General features: G+C 45.0%; 1 protein-coding gene across 1 annotated transcript in view; it reads left to right on the top strand.

Annotated features, from left to right (window-relative positions):
• The first annotated feature begins 5,137 nt into the window (after positions 1-5,137).
• The window catches only part of itga10 (integrin, alpha 10), a 169,206-nt gene continuing 149,422 nt past the window's right edge, over positions 5,138-24,921 (top strand). Inside the window, exon 1 of the mRNA XM_073061150.1 lies at positions 5,138-5,733. Coding sequence (XP_072917251.1) covers positions 5,670-5,733 — 64 coding nt within the window. The 5' untranslated portion in view covers positions 5,138-5,669. The remainder of the gene's footprint in view (positions 5,734-24,921) is intronic.

Below are 24,921 nucleotides of genomic sequence, written 5' to 3'. Positions count from 1 at the left end.
AGCTCCTTCTTGAAAGCATCCAGAGAATTGGCCTCCACTACCTTCTGAGGCAGTGCATTCCAGACCCCTACAACTCTCTGGGAGAAGAAGTTTTTCCTTAACTCTGTCCTAAATGACCTACCCCTTATTCTCAAACCATGCCCTCTGGTACTGGACTCTCCCAGCATCTGGAACATATTTCCTGCCTCTATCTTGTCCTTAATAATCTTATATGTTTCAATCAGATCCCCTCTCAATCTCCTTAATTCCAGCGTGTACAAGCCCAGTCTCTCTAACCTCTCTGCGTAAGACAGTCCAGACATCCCAGGAATTAACCTCGTGAATCTACACTGCACTTCCTCTACAGCCAGGATGTCCTTCCTTAACCCTGGAGACCAAAACTGTACACAATACTCCAGGTGTGGTCTCACCAGGGCTCTGTACAAATGCAAAAGGATTTCCTTGCTCTTGTACTCAATTCCCTTTGTAATAAAGGCCAACATTCCATTAGCCTTCTTCACTGCCTGCTGCACTTGCTCATTCACCTTCAGTGACTGATGAACAAGGACTCCGAGATCTCTTTGTATTACTCCCTTACTCAACTCTATACCGTTCAGATAATAATCTGACTTCCTGTTCTTACTCCCAAAGTGGATAACCTCACACTTATTCACATTAAACGCCATCTGCCAAGTATCTGCCCACTCACCCAGCCTATCCATGTCACCCTGAATTCTCCTAACATCCTCATCACATGTCACACTGCCACCCAGCTTAGTATGATCAGCAAATTTGCTGATGTTATTTTCTATGCCTTCATCCAAATCGTTAACGTAAATGATAAACAGCTGTGGTCCCAATACCGAGCCCTGTGGCACCCCACTAGTCACCACCTGCCATTTTGAGAAACACCCATTCACCGCTACCCTTTGCTTTCTATCTGCCAACCAGTTTTCTATCCATGTCAATGCCTTCCCCCCGATGCCCTGAGCTTTGATTTTACCCACCAATCTTCTATGTGGGACCTTATCAAATGCCTTCTGAAAATCGAGGTACACTACATCCACTGGATCTCCCCCGTCTAACTTCCTGGTTACATCCTCGAAAAACTCCAACAGATTAGTCAAGCATGATTAACCCTTGGTAAGTCCATGCTGGCTCGGCCCAATCCTATCACTGCTATCTAGATATGCCACTATTTCATCCTTAATAATGGACTCTGGCATCTTTCCCACCACCGGCAGGCTGACAGGTCGATAGTTCTCTGTTTTCTCCCTCCCTCCTTTCTTAAAAAGTGGGATAACATTAGCCATTCTCCAATCCTCAGGAACTGATCCTGAATCTAAGGAACATTGGAAAATGATTACCAATGCATCCGCAATTTCCAGGGCCACCTCCTTTAGTACCCTAGGGTGCAGACCATCTGGACCTGGGAATTTGTCAGCCTTCAGTCCCCCATCAGTCTTCTCATCACCGTTTCCTTCCGAATGTCAATCTGTTTCATTTCCTCTGTTACCCTATGTCCTTGGCCCATCCATACATCTGGGAGATTGCTTGTGTCTTCCTTAGTGAAAACATCTGGTTCCGCCTGCAACCTCGTTCAGAATTGTTCCTTTGCTCTTGAGACAGGCCTCCTGAAGTCGTACCTGGTCTTCTTGTATCGTCTTAGGTCACTAAACTTGAATGCCACAGTTCTAGCCCTCAGCAGACTATGAGTCCTGGTTCACCAAGACTTGTGATTTGGTTATGTACGGTATGTATTCATTGGCACATAGTCATCCACACAGGTTTTAATGAAGTCAGTGGCAGCTGTGGCGTACTCATTCAGATTCAAAGATGAATCCCTCAATACAGACCAGTCAAAGCAGTGCCATAAGCAGTCCTTGTCCAACCCTTCTTGGCCCTTGGTAGTTGTGCTGCAGTCTTCAGTCTCTGCCTATACTCGGAGAGTAGAAGTACAGCCAGGTGATTTGACTTTCCAAAGTGAAGGCGTGGTGCAGCACAGTAAGTACTCTTGATGGTGGTGTAACAGTTGTCCAGTGCGTTGTTTCCTCTGGTACTGCAATGATTTATTGGTAATAATTATTTAGAGACTTTTTCAACCTGGCCTGGTTAAAATCCCCCAAAATGAAGAGGAAGGCATCAGGATGCGCTCCTGATTATTACGTTGCTCAATTTGTCTAGAGCCTGATTGGCACTGTGGGATGTACACCATTACCAAGATGATCACAGAAATATCCCATGGCAGATAAAATGGACAAGACTTGATCACGAGATGTTCTAGGTTGGGTGAGTAGGACTGGAACAGCATCGCAACACCTGTTCACACGAGGAGTGATCACAAAGTATACTCCATCTCCTCTGCCTTTGAAAGACTCAGCAGTCCTATCTTGGTGGTGTATTGTGAAACCATCAAGCTGCATCCAGAACAGAGGGAGGTAACCAAGATTCCATGAAACAAAAAATGCAATTGCTTTCAATGTCCCTTTGGTACAGCAATCTAGCTTTGAGATCTTTGATTTTATTTACCAGCAAGATGTTGTTTGCCAGCAAGTTTGTCAGTATGTTTGCCAGCAAGATGGTTGGTATTGGGAGTCGAAAGTCAGACTCTCTTCGAGCAGCTTTAAAGATTGGCTTTAGCTTTATTTGTCACATGTACGTTAAAACTTTCAGTAAAATATGTCATTTGCTTCAGAGACCAACACAGACCAAGGATTGTGCTGGGGGAACCCTGCAAGTGTCACGGCACCAACAGAGCATGCCCACAACTTACTAAGCTAGCAAAGGGAAGGAGTGTCTTACACCTCCTTTGGTAGAGACGTAGCTCCACCCCACCACCCTCCTGTAATCAGCACCTAGTCTACTACTTAATTAAGTCTTTTTGTAACCACCATTCTACTATTAAAATGTAACTGGACGTGGAGAGGATGTTTCCTATAGTGGGGGAATCTAGGACCAGAGGGCATAGCCTTGTAACAGAAATACGTCCCTTTAGAACAGAGATGAGGAGGAATTTCTTCAGCCATAGGGTGGTGAATCTGTGGAATTCATTGCCACAGGCAGCTATGGAGGCCAAGTCATTGGGTTCATTTAAAGTGGAGGTTGATAGGTTCTTAATTAGTAAGGGCATCAAATACTACATGAAAGGGGTTGAGAGGAATAATAAATTAGCCCTGATAGAATGCTGGAGCAAACTCATTGGGCCAAATGGCCTAATTCTGCACCTATGTCTTATGGTCTAATGGAGGCTGTATCAAATTCATGCTCAGGTAGATCAGCATTATCTAGTCTCCTAGTCCACACCAGTTTTTTGGTAGGTTGCCTGTTCTTTCAAACACCAGCTCTGTGTGGCCTTTCAGTTTGCTTCTACAGCCTGACCCATGCATGCTTCTCAATAGGAAAGGAGTAGGTAGGATGGTGTGGACCCATGGGTCAGAAGGAAAAGGAGCGGATCCTGTCTACTCTCTCGCCCCACTAGCCACTACTTACCCCATCTTTGAAGAGCCCTCACCTTCCGCAGAGCACCCATGAAAACAAAGTTGAAGCAAATTATCCCAAAGGACAGTATGAGAAAATCTTGGCCAAGGATGTCAGCAGCAAATTCTCCTCGCAAATAGTTGAATGGAATCTTTTATGTGGATTTGTGATTTTGGATTGGGCTTTGGTTTAACATTTCATTCAAAGGTATTTGTGTAACTTGCAAATGGCTTTGAAGATATTTCTTGTTGGAAATTTCCCACTGGCTTCTAAATCAGGTTATAGGGAGTTAAGAACCTGGGTAGGGAAAGACAGGTAAATCCTAATATGGATTAACACTCAGTGGCCACTTTATTAGGTCCAGGAGTGGACCCAGTATGGTCTTCTGCTACTGCAGCCCATGCATTCAGAGATGCTGTTTTGCACACCACTATTGTAAGGCATGTTTATTTAAGTTACTGTCGCCTTCCTGTCAGCTTGAATCAGTCTGGCCATTCTTCTCTGAGCTCTCTCGTGTTCAAGGCATTTTCACCCACAGAACTAGATGTTCTTTTTTGTTTTCAGATCATTTTCTGTAAACTCTCTACTTGTGTGTGAAAATTCCAGGAGATCAGCAGTTTTTGAGATACTCAAACCATCCCGTCTGGCACCAACAATCAAACTGTCAAAGTTACTTAGATCACAAGTCTTCCCCGTTCTCATGTTTGATCTGAACAAAACTGAACCTCTTAACCACGTCTGCATGCTTTTATGCATTGAGCTGCTGCCACATGATGGGGTGATTAAATATTTGCATTAACATACAGGTGTATCTAATAAAGTGACTACTAAGAGTACATATAAGGAGTTGAAGTCCTCGCAAGAAACAGCATACATAATGAAGGTAGATCCATGAACAAAGCTGGGAAGGAAATCTACTCATGGTTGGAACAGAAATTTGCAGATGACATTATGGTTGTTGGTGGTGTGGATCTTGGGGTCCCTCAAAGTTGCCATGTAGGTTGATAGGGTGGTTAAGAAGGCATATGGTGTGTTAATCTTCAGTAGTTGGAGGATTGAGTTAAAAAGTTGTAAGGTAATGTTGCAGCTCTATAAAACTCTGGCTAGACTACACTTGGAGTATTGTGTTTAGTTCTGGTCACTTCATTGTAGGAATGTTATGGAAGGTGCAAAGGAGATGTACCAGAATGCTATTTGCATTCGAGACCATGTCTTATGAGTGGGAAGTGTAGATGGAGTTGATGGATGAGAGGCTGGTTTGTGATCTTAATTGTACCTGCAGTCAAACAAGGCACATAATGATTTTTTTTCCAATGCATTTGCCTGACCATACCAGATGCCACAACCTGGCATCAAGAGCTGGAAATCGGTGTACATGTTGCTGCCATCGCCATATGATAAGAAGACACCAAAGTATTTTCTTTTTGGCACATTTATAAGATCTGGTGCAGATCTGAAATTAAAGGATGAAAAAAAAGTAACTTTCCTGTAAGTAATGAGAGAGTTTGCAGTTTCAAGGCAGTGGGCCAGAAGATCTTGGAGAAACAGCCCAGGAGCAGAAAGTTTCAGAGACGGTGACTGGATGGAGTGTAACTTTGCACTGCCCGTGGGAGGGGCTGTGTTTATGCACCGAGACCACAGGCTGTGTATAAAGTGGGTGATGTAAAATAGTCTGGAACATATCTCAAAACTCTCCGCTGCATTCAGTTAATGATTAGGAAATGTGACAGTGACTGAGAGAAAGGGAGGATGATAGGGACACAGTACAGTATAGAGTATATGCACATAATATGCAGAAGAAATTATAGCATCTGAGCGATACATGCTTACTTAGTAAAACAGTGAAAGAATTAGAAATATGTTTCCAGAGTGATAGAGAAAGGGGGGAGAAGGCAAGAGTGGAAAAGGCAGTAAGAAAATAGACTTAGAAAAAACAGGATCAAAATACCTATGTGGGAATTTTTATTTATTTTGAGAAAAGTTCAAATATATGGTAAGAAAAGTGACGGAAAGAAGAACTTAAAATAACTACAAGGCATTGCACAATCGTGCTGCTGTTCCAGTAAACACCTAGCTCCCTGTGTCCAGTTCACCCTGTGCTGAATGAGACAGGGGGCACAAACACTACTGTTCACTGCATTTCTTGGGGGGGTGCCGAAGAACTGAGAGATCTGCAGCTGTTTGCGACGTTCCTGCAGCTCTCTTCCAATCTGATGTTTGTGACTATGGAGTTAAACAGATGCTTCGTTATCCTTTACCTTCTGGTTCTGTGGAAAGGTAAGGACGGTTTTTACTCTCTACCGCACTCTGTGTTGTCAAATCACTTTCCTGTTCTCTGCCTTCCTGTCAGTGGACCTCATTTCCCTCCTTACTTTTAACATCTCCCTTTTCATTGTAAGTTTTGATGTGCATGTGATAAGTAATTCTGGATCTGAATCTGACATTCATATTCTTCCCTTAAGTCCTTTTTTTCTCTGATAAGGAAAGAGGATAAAAATGAATGAGCTCTTGTACACTCAATAGCCACTTTAGTAGGCACCTCCTTTAGCTATTAAGTGGCCACTGAGTGAATGTTCATGGTTTTCTGCTGCTGTAGCCCATCCACTTCAAAGTTTTACCTGTTATGTGTTTGGAGATGCTCTTCTGACACCTCTGTCATAACCTGTGGTCATTTGAGTTACTGTCGCCTTCCTGTTAGCATGAACCAGTCTGGTCATTCTCCTCTGATGTTTCTCATTAACAAGGCATTTTTGCAGAACTGTCATTCACAGGATTTTTTTTTGTTTTTCACACCATTCACCGTAAACCCTCGAGACTCTTGTGTGTGAAAATCCCTGGAGGTCAGCAGTTTCTGAGATATTCATAAGGGATGCGAGAGTTCCTGGTTAATTTAACTCTCCCTGGCTCAGCACACCATATTCATCCCACAACTGGATCAAAGTTCAAGAAGTTCAAAGTTCAGAGTAAATTTATTATCGAAGTATGTATACAGTCAGTGTCCATTTTATTACGTACCTCCTGCACCTGATAAAGTGACCACTGATTATACTGTATGTTCGTGGTGTAATGCTGCAGTAGCCCATCCGTTTCAAGGTTTGATGTGCTGTGTGTTCATGCCAATGTCTGATTATTTGAGTTACATCCACCTACTTGTCAGCTTGAACCAGTCTGGCCATTCTCCTCTGAGCTCTGTCATCAACAAGGCATTTCCACCCACAGAACTGCCACTCACTGGATGTTTTATTTTTGTTTTTTGCACCATTCTCTAAACTCTAGAGATTGTGTATGAGATACTCAAACCACCCTGTCTGGCATCAACAATCATTCCACGATCAAAGTCACTTAGATCACCTTCCTTTCCTATTCTGACGTTTAGTTTTGAATAACAACTGAACCATTTGACCAAGTCTGCATGCTTTCATGCATTGAATTGCTGCCACATGATTGGCTGATTAGATATTTGCATTAACAAACAGGTGAATCTAATGAAGTGGCCAGTGAGTATTTCCCTAAGGTATAAAGGCTGTTTTTATTTAAAATAGGGCATGGGATGGGTATGGAATACTATGGTCCAGATGTGGGTCAACGGGACTAGGCTGAGTAACTAGACAGGCTGAAGTGCCTGTTTCTGTGCTGTAGTCCTCTACAACTCTATATTAAATGTGTAAGTTGTTAATCAAAACAGCGATAGTGAGTATCTCCATGCTGATGGGCTGAGCTCAATGGGTTAAATTATTTGGAGAAGTAGCTGTAGAGGCAGAGTCAGTGACGCTAACAATCAAATGCGCGGAATTTGGATAAGTAGACATATAATTCAATTGAAAGAATTTGCAGATGCTGGAAATCTGAAATAAAACAGGAAGGGCTGGAAACACTGAGCAGGTCATGCAGCATCTGGGAGAAAAGCTTATTTCATCAGACCTAGAAAAACCCTAGACCTGGGTGCCACAGTAGCGTAGTGGTTAGTGCGACACTGTTACAGCTTGGGGCATTGCAGTTTGAAGTTCAATTCTAGCACTGTCTGAAAGGAGTTTGTATAGTCTCCCTGTGACTATTCCAGGTGCTTTGGTTTCCTCCCACAGTCCAAAGATGCGCCGGTTAGTAAGTTAATCGGTTAAATAGGTGGGTTGCTGGGTGGTCTATAACAAGGGTTCCCAACCTTGTTTATGCCATGGACCCCTACCATTAACCGAGGTTGGGTGGCACGGTAGTGTAGTTGTTAGCACAACCAGCAACACATGTTCAGTTCCCACTGGTGCCTGTAAGGAGCCTGCATATTCTTCCTGTGACTGTGTGGGTTTCTTCAGGGTGCTCTGGTTTCCCCCCTCAGTCCAAAAGTGTACCGGCTAGAAGGCTAACTGGCTAAGTAGGTGGTGCCAGTTCCACGCTGTATCCCTAAATAAATAAATTTTTAAAAAATTAATAAACAGAAGTTCAAAGACCTATGTTGTAAATTATAATAGAAGAGGGATCTCGATTCCGATTCGGATTCATGTATTTATCACAAGTGCATCGAAATGTAGTGAAGTGTTCGTTGGTGTTAACAAACGAAGTATGTGCTGTGGCCAGCCCACTAGTGTCGCCACACAATGTAGCCTTCTCACAATGTTCAGCAGAACAACAGCAGCAAAACAAGCCCCCTTCCATCCACCCACCCATTAACACACACAGACAGTTCTCTGACCCCAGGACAGGACAGGCCTTAAGCCTCCACAGGACTCATGGACTTGCAGACTTGCAGATCCGGGGCTTCGGCCACCGGGCAACAACTTCTGGACTTGGGACTTCAATCTTCAGTATTGACCCCAGAACTCACTGATGATGGGACCTTGAACTCCAGGCCCCAAACGCCAGACTTGCTGACAGATGGAGAAAACTAAAGTAATTACTGTGATAGGATGATGGCAAGAGTGATACAGGTGGTGTTGATAGAGCTGAGTGAGTGTAATGAAGGCTTTTTAGTTGTAGCTATTCTGTGCAGAGAGGCAATAAATGTGAACAGAAGGAAGAGAGACGAGCTACAGCACTGGAACCGTGAAGTGCAGAACACAGCAAGATTCAAGCAACACACACAAAATGCTGGTGGAACGCAGCAGGCCAGGCAGCATCTATAGGAAGAAGTACAGACAATGTTTAGGGCCGAGACCCTTCGTCAGGACTCTGAAAGGAAAGATACTAAGAGATTTGAGAGGGGGAGGGGGAGATCCGAACTGATAGGAGAAGACAGGAGGGGGTGGGATGAAGCTAGGAACTGGGAAGTAGATTGGCAAAAGGGATACACAGCTGGAGGAGGGAGAGGATCATGGGACGGGAGGCCTAGGGAGAAAGAAAGGGGGAGGGGAGTACCAGAGGGAGATGGAGAACAGGGAAAGAGTGATTGTGAGAGGGGCAGAAAGAGAAAAAAGAGAGAGAAGAAAAAAGGGAAAAATAATAAATAAGGGATGGGGGTAAGAACGGGAGGTGGGGCATTAACAGAAGTGAGAGAAGTCAATGTTCGTGCCATCAGGTTGGATGCTACCCAGACAGAATGTAAGGTGTTGTTCCTCCAACCTGAGTGTGGCTTCATCTTGACAGTAGAGGAGGCCATGGATAGACATATCAGAATGGGAATGGGATGTGGAATTAAAATGTGTGGCCACTGGGAGATCCTGCTTTCTCTGGTGGACAGAGCATAGTTGTTCAATGAAACGGTCTCCCAGCCTGCGTCGGGTCTCATCAATATATAGAAGGCCACACTGGGAGCACCAGACGCAGTATATCACACCAGCCGACTCACAGGTGAAGTGTCGTCTCACCTGGAAGGACTGTCAGGAGCAACACACACAAAATGTTGGTGGAATGCAGCAGGCCAGGCAGCATCTATAGGAAGAAGTACAGTCGACGTTTCGGGCTGAGACCATTCGTCAGGACTAGCAACACACACAAAATGCTGGAGGAACTCAGCATTTATGGAAATTAATAAACAGTCGCTGTTTAGGGGTGAGATCCTTCGTCTCAGTTCTGATCATGGCTTTTGGCCCGAAACATTAACTGTTTTTCTCTGCTCTTCCTCCAGCATTTTATGCAGGTTACTCTGGATTTCCAGCACCTGCAGAATCGCTTGTGTCAGTAAAATGCTTTGTTTTCGTTAACAACAAACACACCCAAGGAAGTGCTGGAGGCAGCCCGCGGGTATTGTCACACATTCTGGTGCAACATAATGCTTTGCAGACCACAACAACAGCAAAACAAGCCTTGTTCCTCCCTCCCACCTACGCACATACACAATCCTATAACCCCAGGACAGACCTCTGGTCCCCAGACTCCAGCAGATGGGGCCAGCATCTGCAGAAACCTGAAATCAAAGGGGTGGAAATGCTTACCCAGTTGGGTAGCATCTGTGGAGAGTGGAAAAACTGGGTAAATCATGACCTTGCTTCAGAATCAGCCAGTTCTGGCACGCAGTTTTGAATTCTTTGGATGCATCAAGCACTGATAAAGTTGGATGATTGCCCAGGATTAATGGCTCGGCAGCAGCATCAGTGGACTGCTGCAGTGATTTAGATGGTGTCCCAATAAAAGGCTGATTCAGAAGCGGCTACACTTGCTTGTGACTTGCACAACAGCCTTTCCATAAGACTGATGCACCTGACCTTTCCATTGGTAGAGGACCAGGGAGGAGATCTGCCAGAATGACCTCCGTGAGATATCCATTCAGTGGCCAGTGCTCTAGTGAAGTCTTGTATGAACCCATATACAAGGCAAGCTTGGACCAATAAATGTGGGTCCGGGTTGAGAGAAATTAAACTGGTAAGAGAGGGAGTTTATATAGGTAATGTTGTGATTAAGGGGCTCAGCTGCTCTGTTGGTCAGAGTTTTATCAGTATTACTAGGATCACACCCTTCAGAATTCTATTAAACATCAAGTAGCAGCTATAAATATGTTCATTTTCTACCTGGCTAACCCCCAATTTGATAAAATGAACATCGATTCCTCTACTTATGGTCATTTTCATACCCTTCTCTTTCTTTTAATTCCCCATTCTTGTTCCCCTCTCAGCCTTTCTCTTCTCCTCACCTGGCCATCACCTTTTTCCTTTCTCCAATGGCTGGCTGTTCCTCCTATCAGCTTCCTTCTCCTTTGGCCCTTACCTCTTCCACCCACCCTCCTCCCAGCTTTTCACTTCATCCCCACCCACATTTACCCTCACCTAGTCTCGCCTATCACATGCCAGCTTGTACTCCTTCCCCTCCTTTCACCTTCTTATTTTGGACTTCTTCCCCCTTCCTTTCTGGTCCTGATGAAGGGTCTCAGGCTGAAACATCGACTGTTTATTCATTTCCTTCGCTGCCTGACCTTCTGAGTTCCTCCAGCATTTTGTGTGTGCAACTATGCTCCGTTTCTCTATAATTTGAACTCCAAAGTTGGGGTAGCTTTGCAGCTGTGCTGGAAAGGAGCTGTTTATACAGGACATTAGTCTCATCTCATTGCTGTCACCACTACCCTCTCCCACAAAGATTTGGGTGGTCGTCCAAAATGGACTTCAAGAAACCAGGCGATGTGGTGGAAGCCTCATTAAGATTTTGTGTCCTGTTTTATTTGTCATGTGAAGCACTTCTGTGTTTATAGCTTCATGTTGCTGGCTATTTTGGTGGTCGGCATGTTGGCAGGAGCAGGGGTATTCGGGAGGGCAGGCAGGGATTGAATGAGCCAGAATTGAGGAGCTCAGGTTTCGTGAGGTGGGGATTGGGGTGTGATATTGATTATTTTTGTAACCAATTGAATGGGTGTGGAGTTCAAGCAAAACATACTTCATCTAGGATCGCAAACACAAGGAAATCTGCAGACGCTGGAAATTCAAGCAACACACACAAAATGCTGGTGGAACGCAGCAGGCCTGGCAGTATCTATAGGAAGAAGTACAGTCAAGGTTTCGGGCTGAGACCCTTCATCAGGACTAACTGAAAGAAGAGATAGTAAGAGATTTGAAAGTGGGATGAGGAGGGGGAGGTCCTAAATTGTAGAAGACAGGAGGGGGAAGGATGAAGCTAAGAGCTGGAAAGGTGATTGGCAAAAGGGATACACAAAAGGGATTTGGAGGGAGAGGATCATGGGATGGGAGGCCTAGGGAGCAAGAAAGGGGGAGGGGAGCACCAGAGGGAGATGGAGAGCAGGCAGAGTGATTGTGAGAGGGACAGAGAGAGAAAAAAGAGAGAGGAAGAAGAAGAAAAAAAAGGGGGAAATAAATAAAGGATGAGGTAAGAAGGGGAGGGGGGCATTAATGGAAGTTAGAGAAATCAATGTTCGTGCCGTCAGATTGGAGGCTACCCAGCTGGTATATAAGGTGTTGTTCCTCCATTCTGAGTGTGGCTTCATCTTGACAGTAGAGGAGGCCATGGATAGACATATTAGAATGGGAATGGGACGTGGAATTAACATGTATGGCCACTGGGAGATCCTGCTTTCTCTGGCAGACAGAGCGTAGGTGTTCAGCGAAATGGTCTCCCAGTCTGTGTTGGGTCTCACCAATATATAAAAGGCCACACCGGGAGCACCGGACACAGTATACCACACCAGCCGACTCACAGATTAAGTGTCGCCTCACCTGGAAGGACTGTCTGGGGCCCTGAATGGTGGTGAGGGAGGAAGTGTAAGGGCAGGTGTAGCACTTGTTCCGCTTACAAGGATAAGTGCCAGGAGGGAGATTGGTGGGAAGGGATGGGGGGACGAATGGACAAAGGAGTTGTGTAGGGAGCAATCCCTGCGGAAAGCAGAAAGGGGGGGGGGGGAGGGAAAGATGTGCTTGGTGGTGGGATCCCGTTGGAGGTGGCGGAAGTTACGGAGAATTATATGTTGGACCCGGAGGCTGGTGGGGTGGTGGGTGAGGACAAGGGGAACCCTATCCCGAGTGGGGTGGTGGGAGAATGGGGTGAGAGCAGAAGTGCATGAAATGGGAGAGATGCATTTGAGAGCAGAGTTGATGGTAGAGGAAGGGAAGCCCCTTTCTTTAAAAAAGGAAGACATCTCCTTCGTCCTGGAATGAAAAGCCTCATCCTGAGAGCAGATGTGGTGGAGACGGAGGAATTGTGAGAAGCGGATGGCATTTTTGCAAGAGACAAGGTGGGAAGAGGAATAGTTCAGGTAGCTGTGACAGTCCGTAGGCTTATAGTAGATATCAGTAGATAAGCCGTCTCCAGAGATAGAGACAGAAAGAACAAGAAAGGGGAGGGAGGTGTTGGAAATGGACCAGGTAAATTTGAGGGCAGGGTGAAAGTTGGAGGCAAATTTAATGAAGTCAACGAGCTCAGCATGCGTGGAGGAGGCAGCGCCAATGCAGTCGTCGATGTAGCGAAGGAAAAGTGGGGGACAGATACCAGTATAGGCTTGGAACATGAACTGTTCGACAAAGCCAACAAAAAGGCAGGCATAGCTGGGACCCATATGGGTGCACATGGCTACACCTTTGGTTTGGAGGAAGTGGGAGAAGCCAAAGGAGAAATTATTAAGAGTAAGGGCTAATTCCGCTAGACGGAGGAGAGTGGTGGTAGAGGGGAACTGGTTAGGTCTGGAATGCAAAAAGAAGTGGAGAGCTTTGAAACCTTCCTGGTGGGGGATGGAGGTATATAGGGAATGGACATCCATGGTAAAAATAAGACTGTGGGGGCCAGGGAACCTGCCTGACCAGGTAGACCCATTGTTACAACTTACTCCTGCCCCACCGAACTCATTTCTGCATACCTTGACACTGTTTTATCCCCCCTTGTTCAATCCCTTTCCACCTATGTTTGTGACACTTCTTATGCTTTGGATTTTTTTCAATGATTTCAAGTTCCCTGGCCCCCATCATCTTGTTTTCACCATAGATGTCCAGTCCCTATATACCTCCCTCCCCTTTCTTGATCTTACCACTCTCTGAGTAAAGAAGTTCCCCCTTGTGTTACCCCTAAACTTTTAACTCATGTCCTCTTGTTTACATCTCCTCTACTCTCAATGGAAAAAGCCTATCCACGTCAACTCTATCTATCCCCTTCATAATTTTAAATACCTCTATCAAGTCCTTAATCTTCCTCAAATAACAGGAAAAATTGAAAACTAAACCTACCTTACCTCGCCTGTTTCCGCCTAAGACCGTTGAGCCAAAGCCCTTAAGCCTTCACTCTGCTCCTGGCTCACTCCGCTGCCCACAAAACGACGCTGCCCGCTGTATAAGGCTGTGTTCCTTTTAAATCTTCCACGCTTCACTGCCCGATGTCATTGGCCTGCGCAGTCCTGCCTCTCTTAACTCCGATGAGAAGAAGAAAAAATCAAAATGGCTGTGGCCGCACTCCCACTCCGATTCTCAGACTTCCTTCTCCAAATTTATTTTCCCCTTTTTCTTCTTTTTTCTCCCTCTGTTGCTCTCACAATCACTCCTTGCCTGCTCTCCATCTCCATCTGGTGCTCCCCTCCCACTTTCTTTCTCCCTAGGTCTCCCGTCCCATGATCCTCTCCCTCCTCCAGCTGTGTATCCCTTTTGCTAATCTACTTCTGTGGTGAACTACATATACCTGTCTGGACACACCCCCCATGCTGACTGCTCCTGTGGCTCCTCCCACAGACCCCTGTATAAAGGTGATTGGAGGCACTGCTCCTCCCTCAGTCTCCAGGATGTTGTGTGATGCCTCTTGCTGCTGATAGTGCTCTCTCTTCCAGCTAATAAAAGCCTATCTCTCGCCTCACGTCTCCGAGAGTTATTGATGGTGCATCAACTTCCCAGCTCTTAGCTTCATCCCTCCCCCTCCTGTCTTCTATCATTTCGGATCTCCCCCTCCCCCTCCCACTTTCAAATCTCTTACTATCTCTTCTTTCAGTTAGTCCTGACGAAGGGTCTCGGCCTGAAACCTCGACTGTACTTCTCCCTATAGATACTGCCTGGCCTGCTGCATTCCACCAGCATTTTGTGTGTGTTGCTTCATCTAGGATCAACCTTATTGTCCATGTACATTTTACAAGCAGAATGGTGGTGCCTGGAACAGGTTGGTGGTGGGAGCAGTGAAAGGAAGGATATAGTCTGTGTGAGGGTAGGTGGCATTAGTTTGTATTGGCATTGTGGTAGGCATAGATATTGTTGGCCAAAGTCCTGTTCTTGTACGGTACTGTTCTATTTTCTTTGATGTGGTGCATTGGTGCAACATGCAACAAAAAACATTTAAAAGAATAAAGTTTCTCCTCCTATGGTTCACTCTCCTCTCCAATCAGATTCCGTCATGTCCACCCCTTTACCTCTCCCACCCAGCTGGCTTCACCTATCACCTTTACCTCTCCCACCCAGCTGGCTTCACCTATCACCTTTACCTCTCCCACCCAGCTGGCTTCACCTATCACCTTTACCTCTCCCACCCAGCTGGCTTCACCTATCACCTTCTAGCTGTCCTCCTTCTCCTCTCCCCACCTTCTTATTCTGGCTTCTTCCCCCTTCCTCTCCAGATCAGAAGAAGCGTCACAGCCCGAAACACGGACTGTTTGTTCATTTCCACAGATGCTGCCTGCTCATTTCCTCCAGCATTTGGGGTTTGACACGACAGCATTTTCTGTGTGTTCTTCTGGATTTCCAGCGTCTGCAGAATCTCTTGTGTTTAAGAATAAAGAATTATATTAAAAATGGTTGAAGTATGGATATGGAATAAAAAGTGCATAAATGCATAAACAACATTATAAAGAGTGGTTTAAAATGTTTGCAGTGCAGTGACAGGGGTAACAGTTAGAGGGGGGGAAGGGCTAACTAGAATGGTTGATCAGATTAACTGCCTGGGCAAGAAGTTTTTAAGATGGAGTGAAGTTTTTGTTTTAATAGCCCTATAGCACGTCTCAGAGGCACAAAGTACCCTTGCATTAGCATTCCAGCTTTTTGAGGTGACCTTTGGCATTGTGCTGACCTGACTCCTGGTCTTCATGCCTGCTTCTTGGAGCTGTTATTGGCAGGCCAAGATGCAGCCGGATGTCACATCTGGAGCTAGGTCATGCAATACCTCCTCAAGAAATCCAGATGGACAGGAAGGATGTGGATACTATAGAGGGAGTGCAGAGGAGATTTACAAGGATGTTGCCTGGATTGGAGAGAATGCCTTATGAGAATAGGTTGAATGAACTTGGCTTTTTCTCATTGGCACAACAGAGGATGAGAGGTGACCTGATAGAGGTGTATAAGATGATAAGAGACATTGATCATGTGGATAGCTAGAGACTTTTTCCCAGGGCTGAAATGGCTAACATAAGGGGGCATAGTTTTGTACTTGGAAATAGGTACCAAGGGGGATGTCAGAGGTAAGTTTTTCACACAGAGTGTGGGTGTGTGGAATGCACTGCCAGCAAAAGTGGTAGAGGCAGATGCAATAGGGTTTTTTAAGAGACTCAGATAGCTACATGAAGCTTAGTAAAATAGAGGGCTATGCAGTAGGGAAATTCTAGGCAGCCTCTAGAGTTGATTACATGGTCAGCACAACATTGTGGGCCGAAGGGCCTGTAATGTGCTGTAGATTTCTGTGGTCTATGATCGATATTGACACGTGCTTTGCGGTCGCTGATGTGAAACCCTGAGACAAGAGCAGAGCAGTGCATCTGTTCTCTGTCCTGTTGTAGTCGTTCTAAACCAGAATGGATCACTTTACTCACCTCGACTCTGAGCTGATTTCACAACATGCAGACTCACTTCCAAGGACTCTGCAACACTTGTTCTCGGTTCTTTTAAAAATTTGCTCTATTTGTCTTCTTTTGTGCATTGGTTGTTTGTCAGTCTTTGTTTATTTATAGATGTAATAAATTCTATTGTATTTCTTTATTTTCCTGTGAATACCTGCAAGAAAATGAATCTCAAGGTAGTACTTTGATAATAAATTTACTTTGTTGATAGGGTAGTTAACTTTCTGCTCTAGAGTGGACACAGCCTGGTTCATCATGTGCATAGCCTCCCCTCCACTGACAGTATCAAGAAGATGGCATCTAACATAACGGATCCCTACCATCCAGATCATGCCCTCCTCTTGCTGCTACCGTCGGCCAAGTGTTTAAAAGGGCAACACGGTAGCGTAATGCTACTACAGTGCCAGCGACCTGGGTTCAATTCCCACCAGTGTCTGTAAGGAGTTTGTACATTCTCCCTGTGACTGTGTGGGATTCCTCTAGATGCTCCGTTTTCCTCCCACATTCTAAAGGCATATGGGTTAGTATGTCATGTGGGTATAATTCGACAGCATAGGTTCACTGGGCCAGAAGAAGCTGTATGTTTACCTAAAATAAAAACCTGAAGTCCCACATCCCCAGGTTCAGGAGCAGCTATCCTCCTACACTTATCAGGCTCTTGAACTGACCTGCATAACTCTAATCCTACCTCAGCAATGCACCGTCTCTCACATTGCTATGGACATCCCTCTAGTTGTCTTTAGTTTGCCCTCATTCTTTGTTTTGCAAGTCATTTCCTCACGCTCCTGTATTATTTACATTTTGTGTGTTATCTGAACGTATACTCAGGTGGGGTAATTTATTAACTTCTTGTTGATGCAAGTATCTAATCGGCCAATCATGCGGCAGCAACTCAGTGAGCATGCAGACATGGTCAAGAGGTTCAGTTGTTGTTCAGACCAAACATCAGAACAGGGAGGAAATGTGATCTAAATGACTTTGGCCGTGGAATGATTGTTGTTGCTAGATGGGGTTTATTGAAGATTTCAGAAACTGCTGATTTGCAGATTTCACACTCAACAGTCTCTAGAGTTTATAGAGAACGGGTGTGAAAAGCAAAAACATCCAGTGAGCAGCAGTTCTGTGGGCAAAAAAAGAAAGCCTTTTTAATGAGAGAGCTCAGAGGAGAATGGCCATACTGGTTCAGGCTGACAGGAACTCAGATGTCCAAGTGTTACACCATTGGTGTGTGGAAGAGCATGTCTGAATGCACAACATGTTGAACCTTGCAGTGGATGGAAACAGCAGCAGAAGACCATGAACATACACTCAGTGACTAGTCCTGTATATGTGACAATGAATTCCACAGATTCACCACCCTGTGGCTAAAGAAATATTTCCTTATCACTGTTCTAAATGGATGCCCTTCTAGTCTGAGACTGTGCTCTCTGGTGCTAGGCTTCCCCATAACAGAAAACTTCTCTCCACATCCACTCTATCTAGGCCTTTCAGTATTCAATATGCTTCAACAAATTCCCCCCCCCCCCCCCATTCTTCTAAACTCCAGCGAGTACAGGAGATGCCAAATAAAATGGCCACTGAGTGTATATTGCCTGTGATTCCAGTGCAGGCAAGCTTTTCATAGTTGCTGTACCTCGCCATACTTGTGCACATAGTAATAAACTTGGCTGTGACTTCTGGGGTGTGGATACTGATGACTGTGTGGTCGTTTTGCAGCTGAAGACACAGGTGAATATAATGTGTGTGAACAACATTAATTTCCACTCCTCGTCAGTGCTTTGTGGAAAAAATAAGCAAGCTCGTGTCTAACTTGTTACATAATGGAATTGATTTTGTGCTTTCAGTGGAAGTCCCTTTGGTTTGATTGTCACTCTGGTGTTGTGACCGAGAAAGTAGCCCAGATTGGCTCTGTGCCTTTCATAGTTTGTACGCTGACTACAGGAACACAGGGTCCATTGAATATTACTGTGGATACCAAATGTTCTGGCACTTAAAGGGGCATATTTATCTATCTCTCTCCCTTTCCTTCCCCTCCCACTGCCCTCCCCCTCTCTTCCCTCCCTCCCTCTCTCTCCCCTCTCTCTCTCTCCTCTCTCTTTCACTCTCTCTCCTTTCTCTTGACTGTAAAGAACATAAAACAGTTCAGCACAGTACAGGCCCATGATGTTGTGCTGACTCCTTAACCTACTCTTCTCTCCCTCTCCATTTCTCTAAAAATATAAACATCCCTAACACATCTACCTCTGCCACCACCCCTGGCAACATACTCCACGCACCCACCACTCTGTAAAAAAAATCTTACCTCTGACATCCCCCTTTACTTTCCTCGAATCACCTCTGCCTAGCCATTTCTGCCCTGGGAGAAAGTTTCTGGCTATCCATTTGATCTATGCCTCTTGCTGATAGTTTTGTAGAGCTGCAACATTACCTTGTGGCTCTTGAACTCAGTTCCTTGACTAATGAAGACCAACACACTAAACGATTTTTCAACCACTCTGTCAAATTGCAGGGTGACTTTGAGAGATCTATGGACCTGGATCATAGCTCAGTGGGGGTAGGCGAGGGGTTGAGAGTAGAGGGGGATAGAAAGAGAGTGAGAGAGATAAAATTTCATGGAGCATTTGAAATTTGAGCCGATCCTGATCCTGTCCACACCTGATGTACACAAACAAGTGCTCAGTAAAATGATCTAGACCAAACACTGCACGGTTCATTTATTTTCCTTCCCCTCTAGTCAAGGGGTGGAGATATTGAAAGGCCAGGATATAGTGGATGTGGAAGGGATACTTCCAATTGGGTGCTAGGAGAAGAGATCACAGCTTCAGAATAGAAAGATACCCCTTTAGAACAGAGATGAGGAGTAATTTCTTTAGCCAAAGGGTGGTGAATCAGTGGTGAGGCTGTGGAGGCCAAGTCATTGGGTATATTTAAAGTGGAGGTTGATAGGCACCAAAGGTTATGGGGAAAAGATAGGAGAATGGGGTTGAAAAGAAAAATAAATTAGCCTTGATGTAACAGCAGAGCAGAAGATGGGCCAACTGACCTAATTCTTCTCCTATGTGTTATGGCCTTAAGGATGGTGAGAGCAAAGTTTTTGTAAAGCTCTTTAAAAAGGTACAATGCTCCAAAATGCTGGCAGTGTTATTGGTATTGGATTATTGTTGCATGTACCAGATACAGTGAAAAGCTTTTGTTTTGTGTGCCCTCCAGACAAATCATCCCATGTGTAAGTACATCAAGGAAGTAAAAAGAAAACTGAATGACAGTAAGCATTGCAGTTATAGAACAAGTGCAGTGGAGGCAGACAAAGTGCAAGGATCATGACAGGGGAGATTGGGAGATCAAGAGTTTGTCCTTTGGCGTATGAGATGTCCATTCAAGAGTCTGATAACAGGGACAGAAGTTGTCTGTGATTTTGGTGGTACAGTGCCTATAAAAAGTATTCAGCCCCCCCGAAAGTTTTCATGTTTTATTGTTTTACGACATTGAATCACAGTGGATTTAATTGGGCTTTTTTGACACTGATCAACAGGAAAAAGTCTCTTTTGTGTCAAAGTGAAAGCAGATCTCTACGAATTCATAATTACAAATATAAAACACTAAATAATTGATAGCTTAAGTATTCACCCCCTTTTAATCTGACACACCAAATCATCACCAATTCCCCCAAATGGTTTTAGAATTTCTATAATTAGTTAAATGGAGATCTGTTTTTTGGAGACCTGTGTTCAGTCAAGGTGTTTTGATTGATTGTAGTAAAGATACACCTGTATCTGGAAGGGCCAACTGCTGGTGAGTCAGTATCCTGGCAAAAACTACACCATGAAGACAAAAGAATATGGCTCATCTGTAAATCTGCCTAGAGCAGGCTGTTCTCAAAAACTGAGTGACCCTGCAAGAAGGGGACTAGTGAGGGAGGCCACCAAGAGATCAATGACAACTCTGGAGGAGTTACAAACTTCAGTGGCCGAGATGGGAGAGACTGTGCATACAATTGTTGCCAAGGTGCTTCACCAGTTGCAGAGAGAAAGCCAGTGTTGAAAAAACCTCTCATGAAATCTCAGCTAGAGTTTGCCAGAGGGCATGTGGGAGATTCTGAAGTCAGCTGGAAAAAGGTTCTATGGTCTGATGAAACCAAAATTGAGCATTTTGACCATCAGACTGAACACTATGTTTGGTGTAAGCCAAACACCATACATTATCAAAAACACACCGTCCCTACTGTGAAACATGGTGGTGGCTGCATCATGCTGTGGGGATGCTTCACTGCAGCAGGCCCTGGAAGGCATGCAGAGGTAGAGGGTAAAATGAATGCAGCAAAATACAGGGAAACCCTGGAGGAAAACCTGATGCAGTCTGCCAGAGAACAGTGACTTGGGAGAAAATTTGTTTTCCAGCAAGACAATGACCCCAAGCATAAAGCCAAAGCTACACAGGAAAATCTTAAAAATAACAAAATTAATGCCCTGGAGTGGCCAATTGAGAATTTGTGGGTGGACTTGAAAAGGGCTGTTTACTCACAATCCTCATGCAATCTGAAAGAGCTTGAGCAGTTTTGTAAAGAAGAATGGGGAAAAATTGCAGTGTCCAGATGTACAAAGCTGATAGAGACCTATCCACACAGACTCAAGGCTTTAATTGCTGCCAAAGGTGCATCTACTAAATACTGACTTGAAGGGAGGGAGTACTTAAGCAATTAATTATTTTGTGTTTTATGTTTGTAATTAATTCAGATCACTTTGTAGAGATCTGTTTTCACTTTGACATGAAAGAGACCAGTGTCAAAAAATGCCAAATTAAGACAGACAGACATACTTTATTGATCCTGGGGGAAATTGGGTTTTGCTACAGTCGCATCAACCAAGAATAGGTAGAAATATAGCAATATAAAACCCATAAATACTTAAATAATAATAGGTAATTTATGCCAAGTGGAAATTAGTCCAGGACTAGCCTATTGGCTCAGGGTGTCTGACACTCCGAGGGAGGAGCTGTAAAGTTTGATGGCCACAGGCAGGAATGACTTCCTATAACGCTCAGTGTTGCATCTCGGTGGAATGAGTCTCTGGCTGAATGTACTCCTGTGCCTAACCAGTACATTATGGAGTGGATGGGAGACATTGTCCAAGATGGCATGCAACTTGGATAGCATCCTCTTTTCAGACACCACCGTCAGAGAGTCCAGTTCCACCCCCACAACATCACTGGCTTTACGAATAAGTTTGTTGATTCTGTTGGTGTCTGCTACTCTCAGCCTGCTGCCCGAGCACACAACAGCAAACATAATAGCACTGGCCACCACAGCCTCGTAGAACATCCTCAGCATCATCCGGCAGATGTTAAAGGACCTCAGTCTCCTCAGCAAATAGAGATGGCTCTGACCCTTCTTGTAGACAGCCTCAGTGTTCTTTGACCAGTCCAGTTTATTGTCCATTCATATCCCCAGGTATTTGTAATCCTCCACCATGTCCACCTGACCCCTTGGATGGAAACAGGGGTCACTGGTGCCTTAGCCCTCCTCAGGTTCACCACCAGCTCCTTAGTCTTTTTCACATTAAGCTGCAGATGATTCTGCTCACACCATGTGACAAAGTTTCCCACAGTAGCCCTGTACTCAGCCTCATTTCCCTTGCTGATGCATCCAACTATGGCAGAGTCATCAGAAAACTTCTGAAGATGGCAAGACTCTGTGCAGTAGTTGAAGTCCAAGGTGTAGATGGTGAAGAGAAAGGGAGACAGGACAGTCCCCTGTGGAGCCCCAGTGCTGCTGACCACTCTGTCTGACACACAGTGTTGCAAGCGCACGTACTGTGGTCTTCCAGTCAGGTAATCAATAATCCATGACACCAGGGAAGCATCCACCTGCATCACTGTCAGCGTCTCACCCAGCAGAGCAGGGTGGATGGTATTGAACGCACTGGAGAAGTTAAAAAACATGACCCTCACAGTGCTCGCCGGCTTGTCCAGGTGGGCGTAGACACAGTTCTGCAACTCCTAGTCGGGGCTGGTAGGCGAACTGGAGAGGGTCTAAGTGTGGCCTAACCATAGGCCGGAGCTGCTCTAGAACAAGACTCTCCAGGGTCTTCATGATGTGGGAGGTCAATGCCACCGGTCTGCAGTCATTGTAGCCACTGGGGCGTGGCGTCTTCGGTACAGGGACGAGGCAGGACGTCTTCCACAGCACAGGAACCCTCTGGAGACTCAGGCTCAGGTTAAAGACATGGTGGGGGGCACAGGCTTTGAGCACCCTGGGGCTGACACCATCCGGGCCTGCAGCCTTGCTTGGATGGAGACGTTTCAGCTGTCTTCGCACCTGTTCAGCTGTGAAGCCCACTGTGGTGGTTTCAGGTGGGGGAGGGGTGTAGTCATGAGAGTAGGGTGGGGTTCTGTGAGGAGGGGAGAGTGGAGTATGTGTTGGTTGGGGGCCGACAACAGACGAATCATGTGGGGGATGGGCAGGGGCCACAGTGTCAAATATGTTGAAGAACAGGTTAAGTTCGTTGGCCCTGTCCACACTGCCTTCAACTCATCTGTTGCTAGTTTGCCGGAACCCAGTGATGGTCCTCATCCCACTCCAGACCCCTCTCATGTTGTTCTGCTGGAGTTTCCACTCAATCTTCCTCCTATACCTGTCTTTAGCCTCCCTGATCTTGGCTTTTAAATCCACTGTGATTCAATGTTGTAAAACAATAAAACATGAAAATTCCAAGGGGGGATGGTGAACACTTTTTATAGGTACTGTACGTATGTGCTCTTGGGCATTTGCTTCTTCTGTGTGATGAGGTGAGAAGAAAATAGAAAAGGAACAATCTGTGCAGATCGGAAATAATATCTCCATCTCGCTGACAATCAACACTGGCGCACCTCAGGGATATGTGCTAAGATCACTGTTCTACTCACTCTACACCATGACTCAAATGCCACCTATAAATTTGCTGATGGTACAACTATTATTGGCAGAATTTCAGATGGTGTTGAGAGGACATACAGAGGTGAGATATAGCAGCTAGTTGTGTGGTGTCGCAGCAACAACCTTGCATTCAATGTCAGTAAGACCAAAGAGCTGATTGTGGACTTCAGAAAGGGTAAGACACCAGTCTTCACAGAGGGATCAGAAGTGGAAAAGGTGAGTAGTTTCAGGTTCCTGGGTGTCAGTATCTCTGAGGATCTAACCTGGACCCAACATACTGATGCAGCTATAAAGAAGGCACGACAGCAGCTATATTTCATTATGAGTTTGAAAAGATTTGGTATTTCTCCAAAATCACTTGAAAATTTCTGCAAATGTACCATGGAGAGCATTCTAACTGGCTGCATCACCATCTAGTATGGGGATGGGGTGGGGGGGATTGGGTTTGAGGAAGAAGCTACTCCACAGGATCGAAGTAAGCTTCAGAGAGTTGTAAACTTAGTCAACTCCATCATGAGCACTAGCCTCTGTAGTATACAGGACGTCTTCAAGAAGTGATACCTTAAAAAAGGTGGTATCTATCATTAAGTACCCCCATCACCCAGGTCATTGCATGTCCTCATTGTCTCCATTAGGAAGGAGGTACAGAAGCGTAAAGGCACACCCTCAATGATTCAGGAAGAGCTTCTTACTCTCTCATCTGATTCCTGAATGGACATTGAACCCATGAACACTACCTTACTACTTTTTAAAAAATTTCTATTTTTGCACTGTTTATTTAATTTAATTATTATATATATTTAGTGTAATTCACAGTTTCCCCCCTCTATTATTATGTATTGTGTGGTACCGCTGCCACAAAGTTAACAAATTTTATGACATATGCTAGTGATATGAAACGGATTCTGATTCTGACAAGGATGGGATGAGTCCTGCTTTTCCAAGGTAGTGGGAAGGGCAGGTGGAGTTAATGGAGGGGAGGCTCACTCTCTGAAGCTACATATGGGCTGGGAAGGAATGATGGGAGATTACATGGTTACAGGCAAAATTGGGTGTCTACAGTAGGTCTGTTGAAAATGTTTACAATGACTGCTTCAGCCTGAAATGTTGACATAGAAGTATGACAACAGGAATTTGAACAGGAAGTGCGTGCTTGCTCAAGGTTTTCAGAAAAAACATCTCTGCCGGCACACACCTAAGCCAAACAGTAACACTCCATTTACCTCAGTAACGTTTGAACTCACTCGGGGCTCAGAGAAAATGCAGCACCTTTCAAGCCACCATTGCTAAACATCTGGCAGCAGCCTCCTATACAAATAACTCTTTACTTTGGAAGAGAATTACTCACTCTTTCCATTAGTGCCCTGAGGTAAGAAATAAATCACTGATTGAGGGCACTACTAGGATCGCAGCACGTGTTTCCCCAAAATAAATATACGCGCTGAACAGCTGTGATATTTTTTCTGCTTGTAAATTTATCTTGAAGGAAAGCTCCAGGTAGCTGAGTGAAACGGGATATTGCAGCTCTGGTTACTCCTGCAGAGTAATCAGTCAATGGAGATTTTTGGTGACGCAGCTAAATTGTGAGCCTGGGCCCAGAAATCAAACAGAGGCTTGTTCTCTTCCAACAGTAGACGGTCTGTCATAGCCATCTCCGTCCACACCCTCTCTCCCCACACAGGAAGAACTCACCCCACCCACACTAAATACACCGTCATGATTAGAGGTCTGCAAGAGCACTGAGAGCTCTCGTTATATTTTTAACATCTAACTTTGGCCTGGATTTCTCGTGTTATTGTTTTGCAGGATGCTCTACTCGTATTAAGCACTGTCATTTCAATGGCATTGTGACTTTCCTCCTACGTGGCTTAACAGCTCAAAGCTCCTGTCTAGTAAA

The sequence above is a fragment of the Hemitrygon akajei genome, chromosome 11 (assembly GCF_048418815.1).
Source record: "Hemitrygon akajei chromosome 11, sHemAka1.3, whole genome shotgun sequence".
NCBI lineage: Eukaryota > Metazoa > Chordata > Chondrichthyes > Myliobatiformes > Dasyatidae > Hemitrygon > Hemitrygon akajei.
Note: the sequence above shows the minus strand (reverse complement) of the source record. Positions and strands in the feature narration are given on the sequence as shown.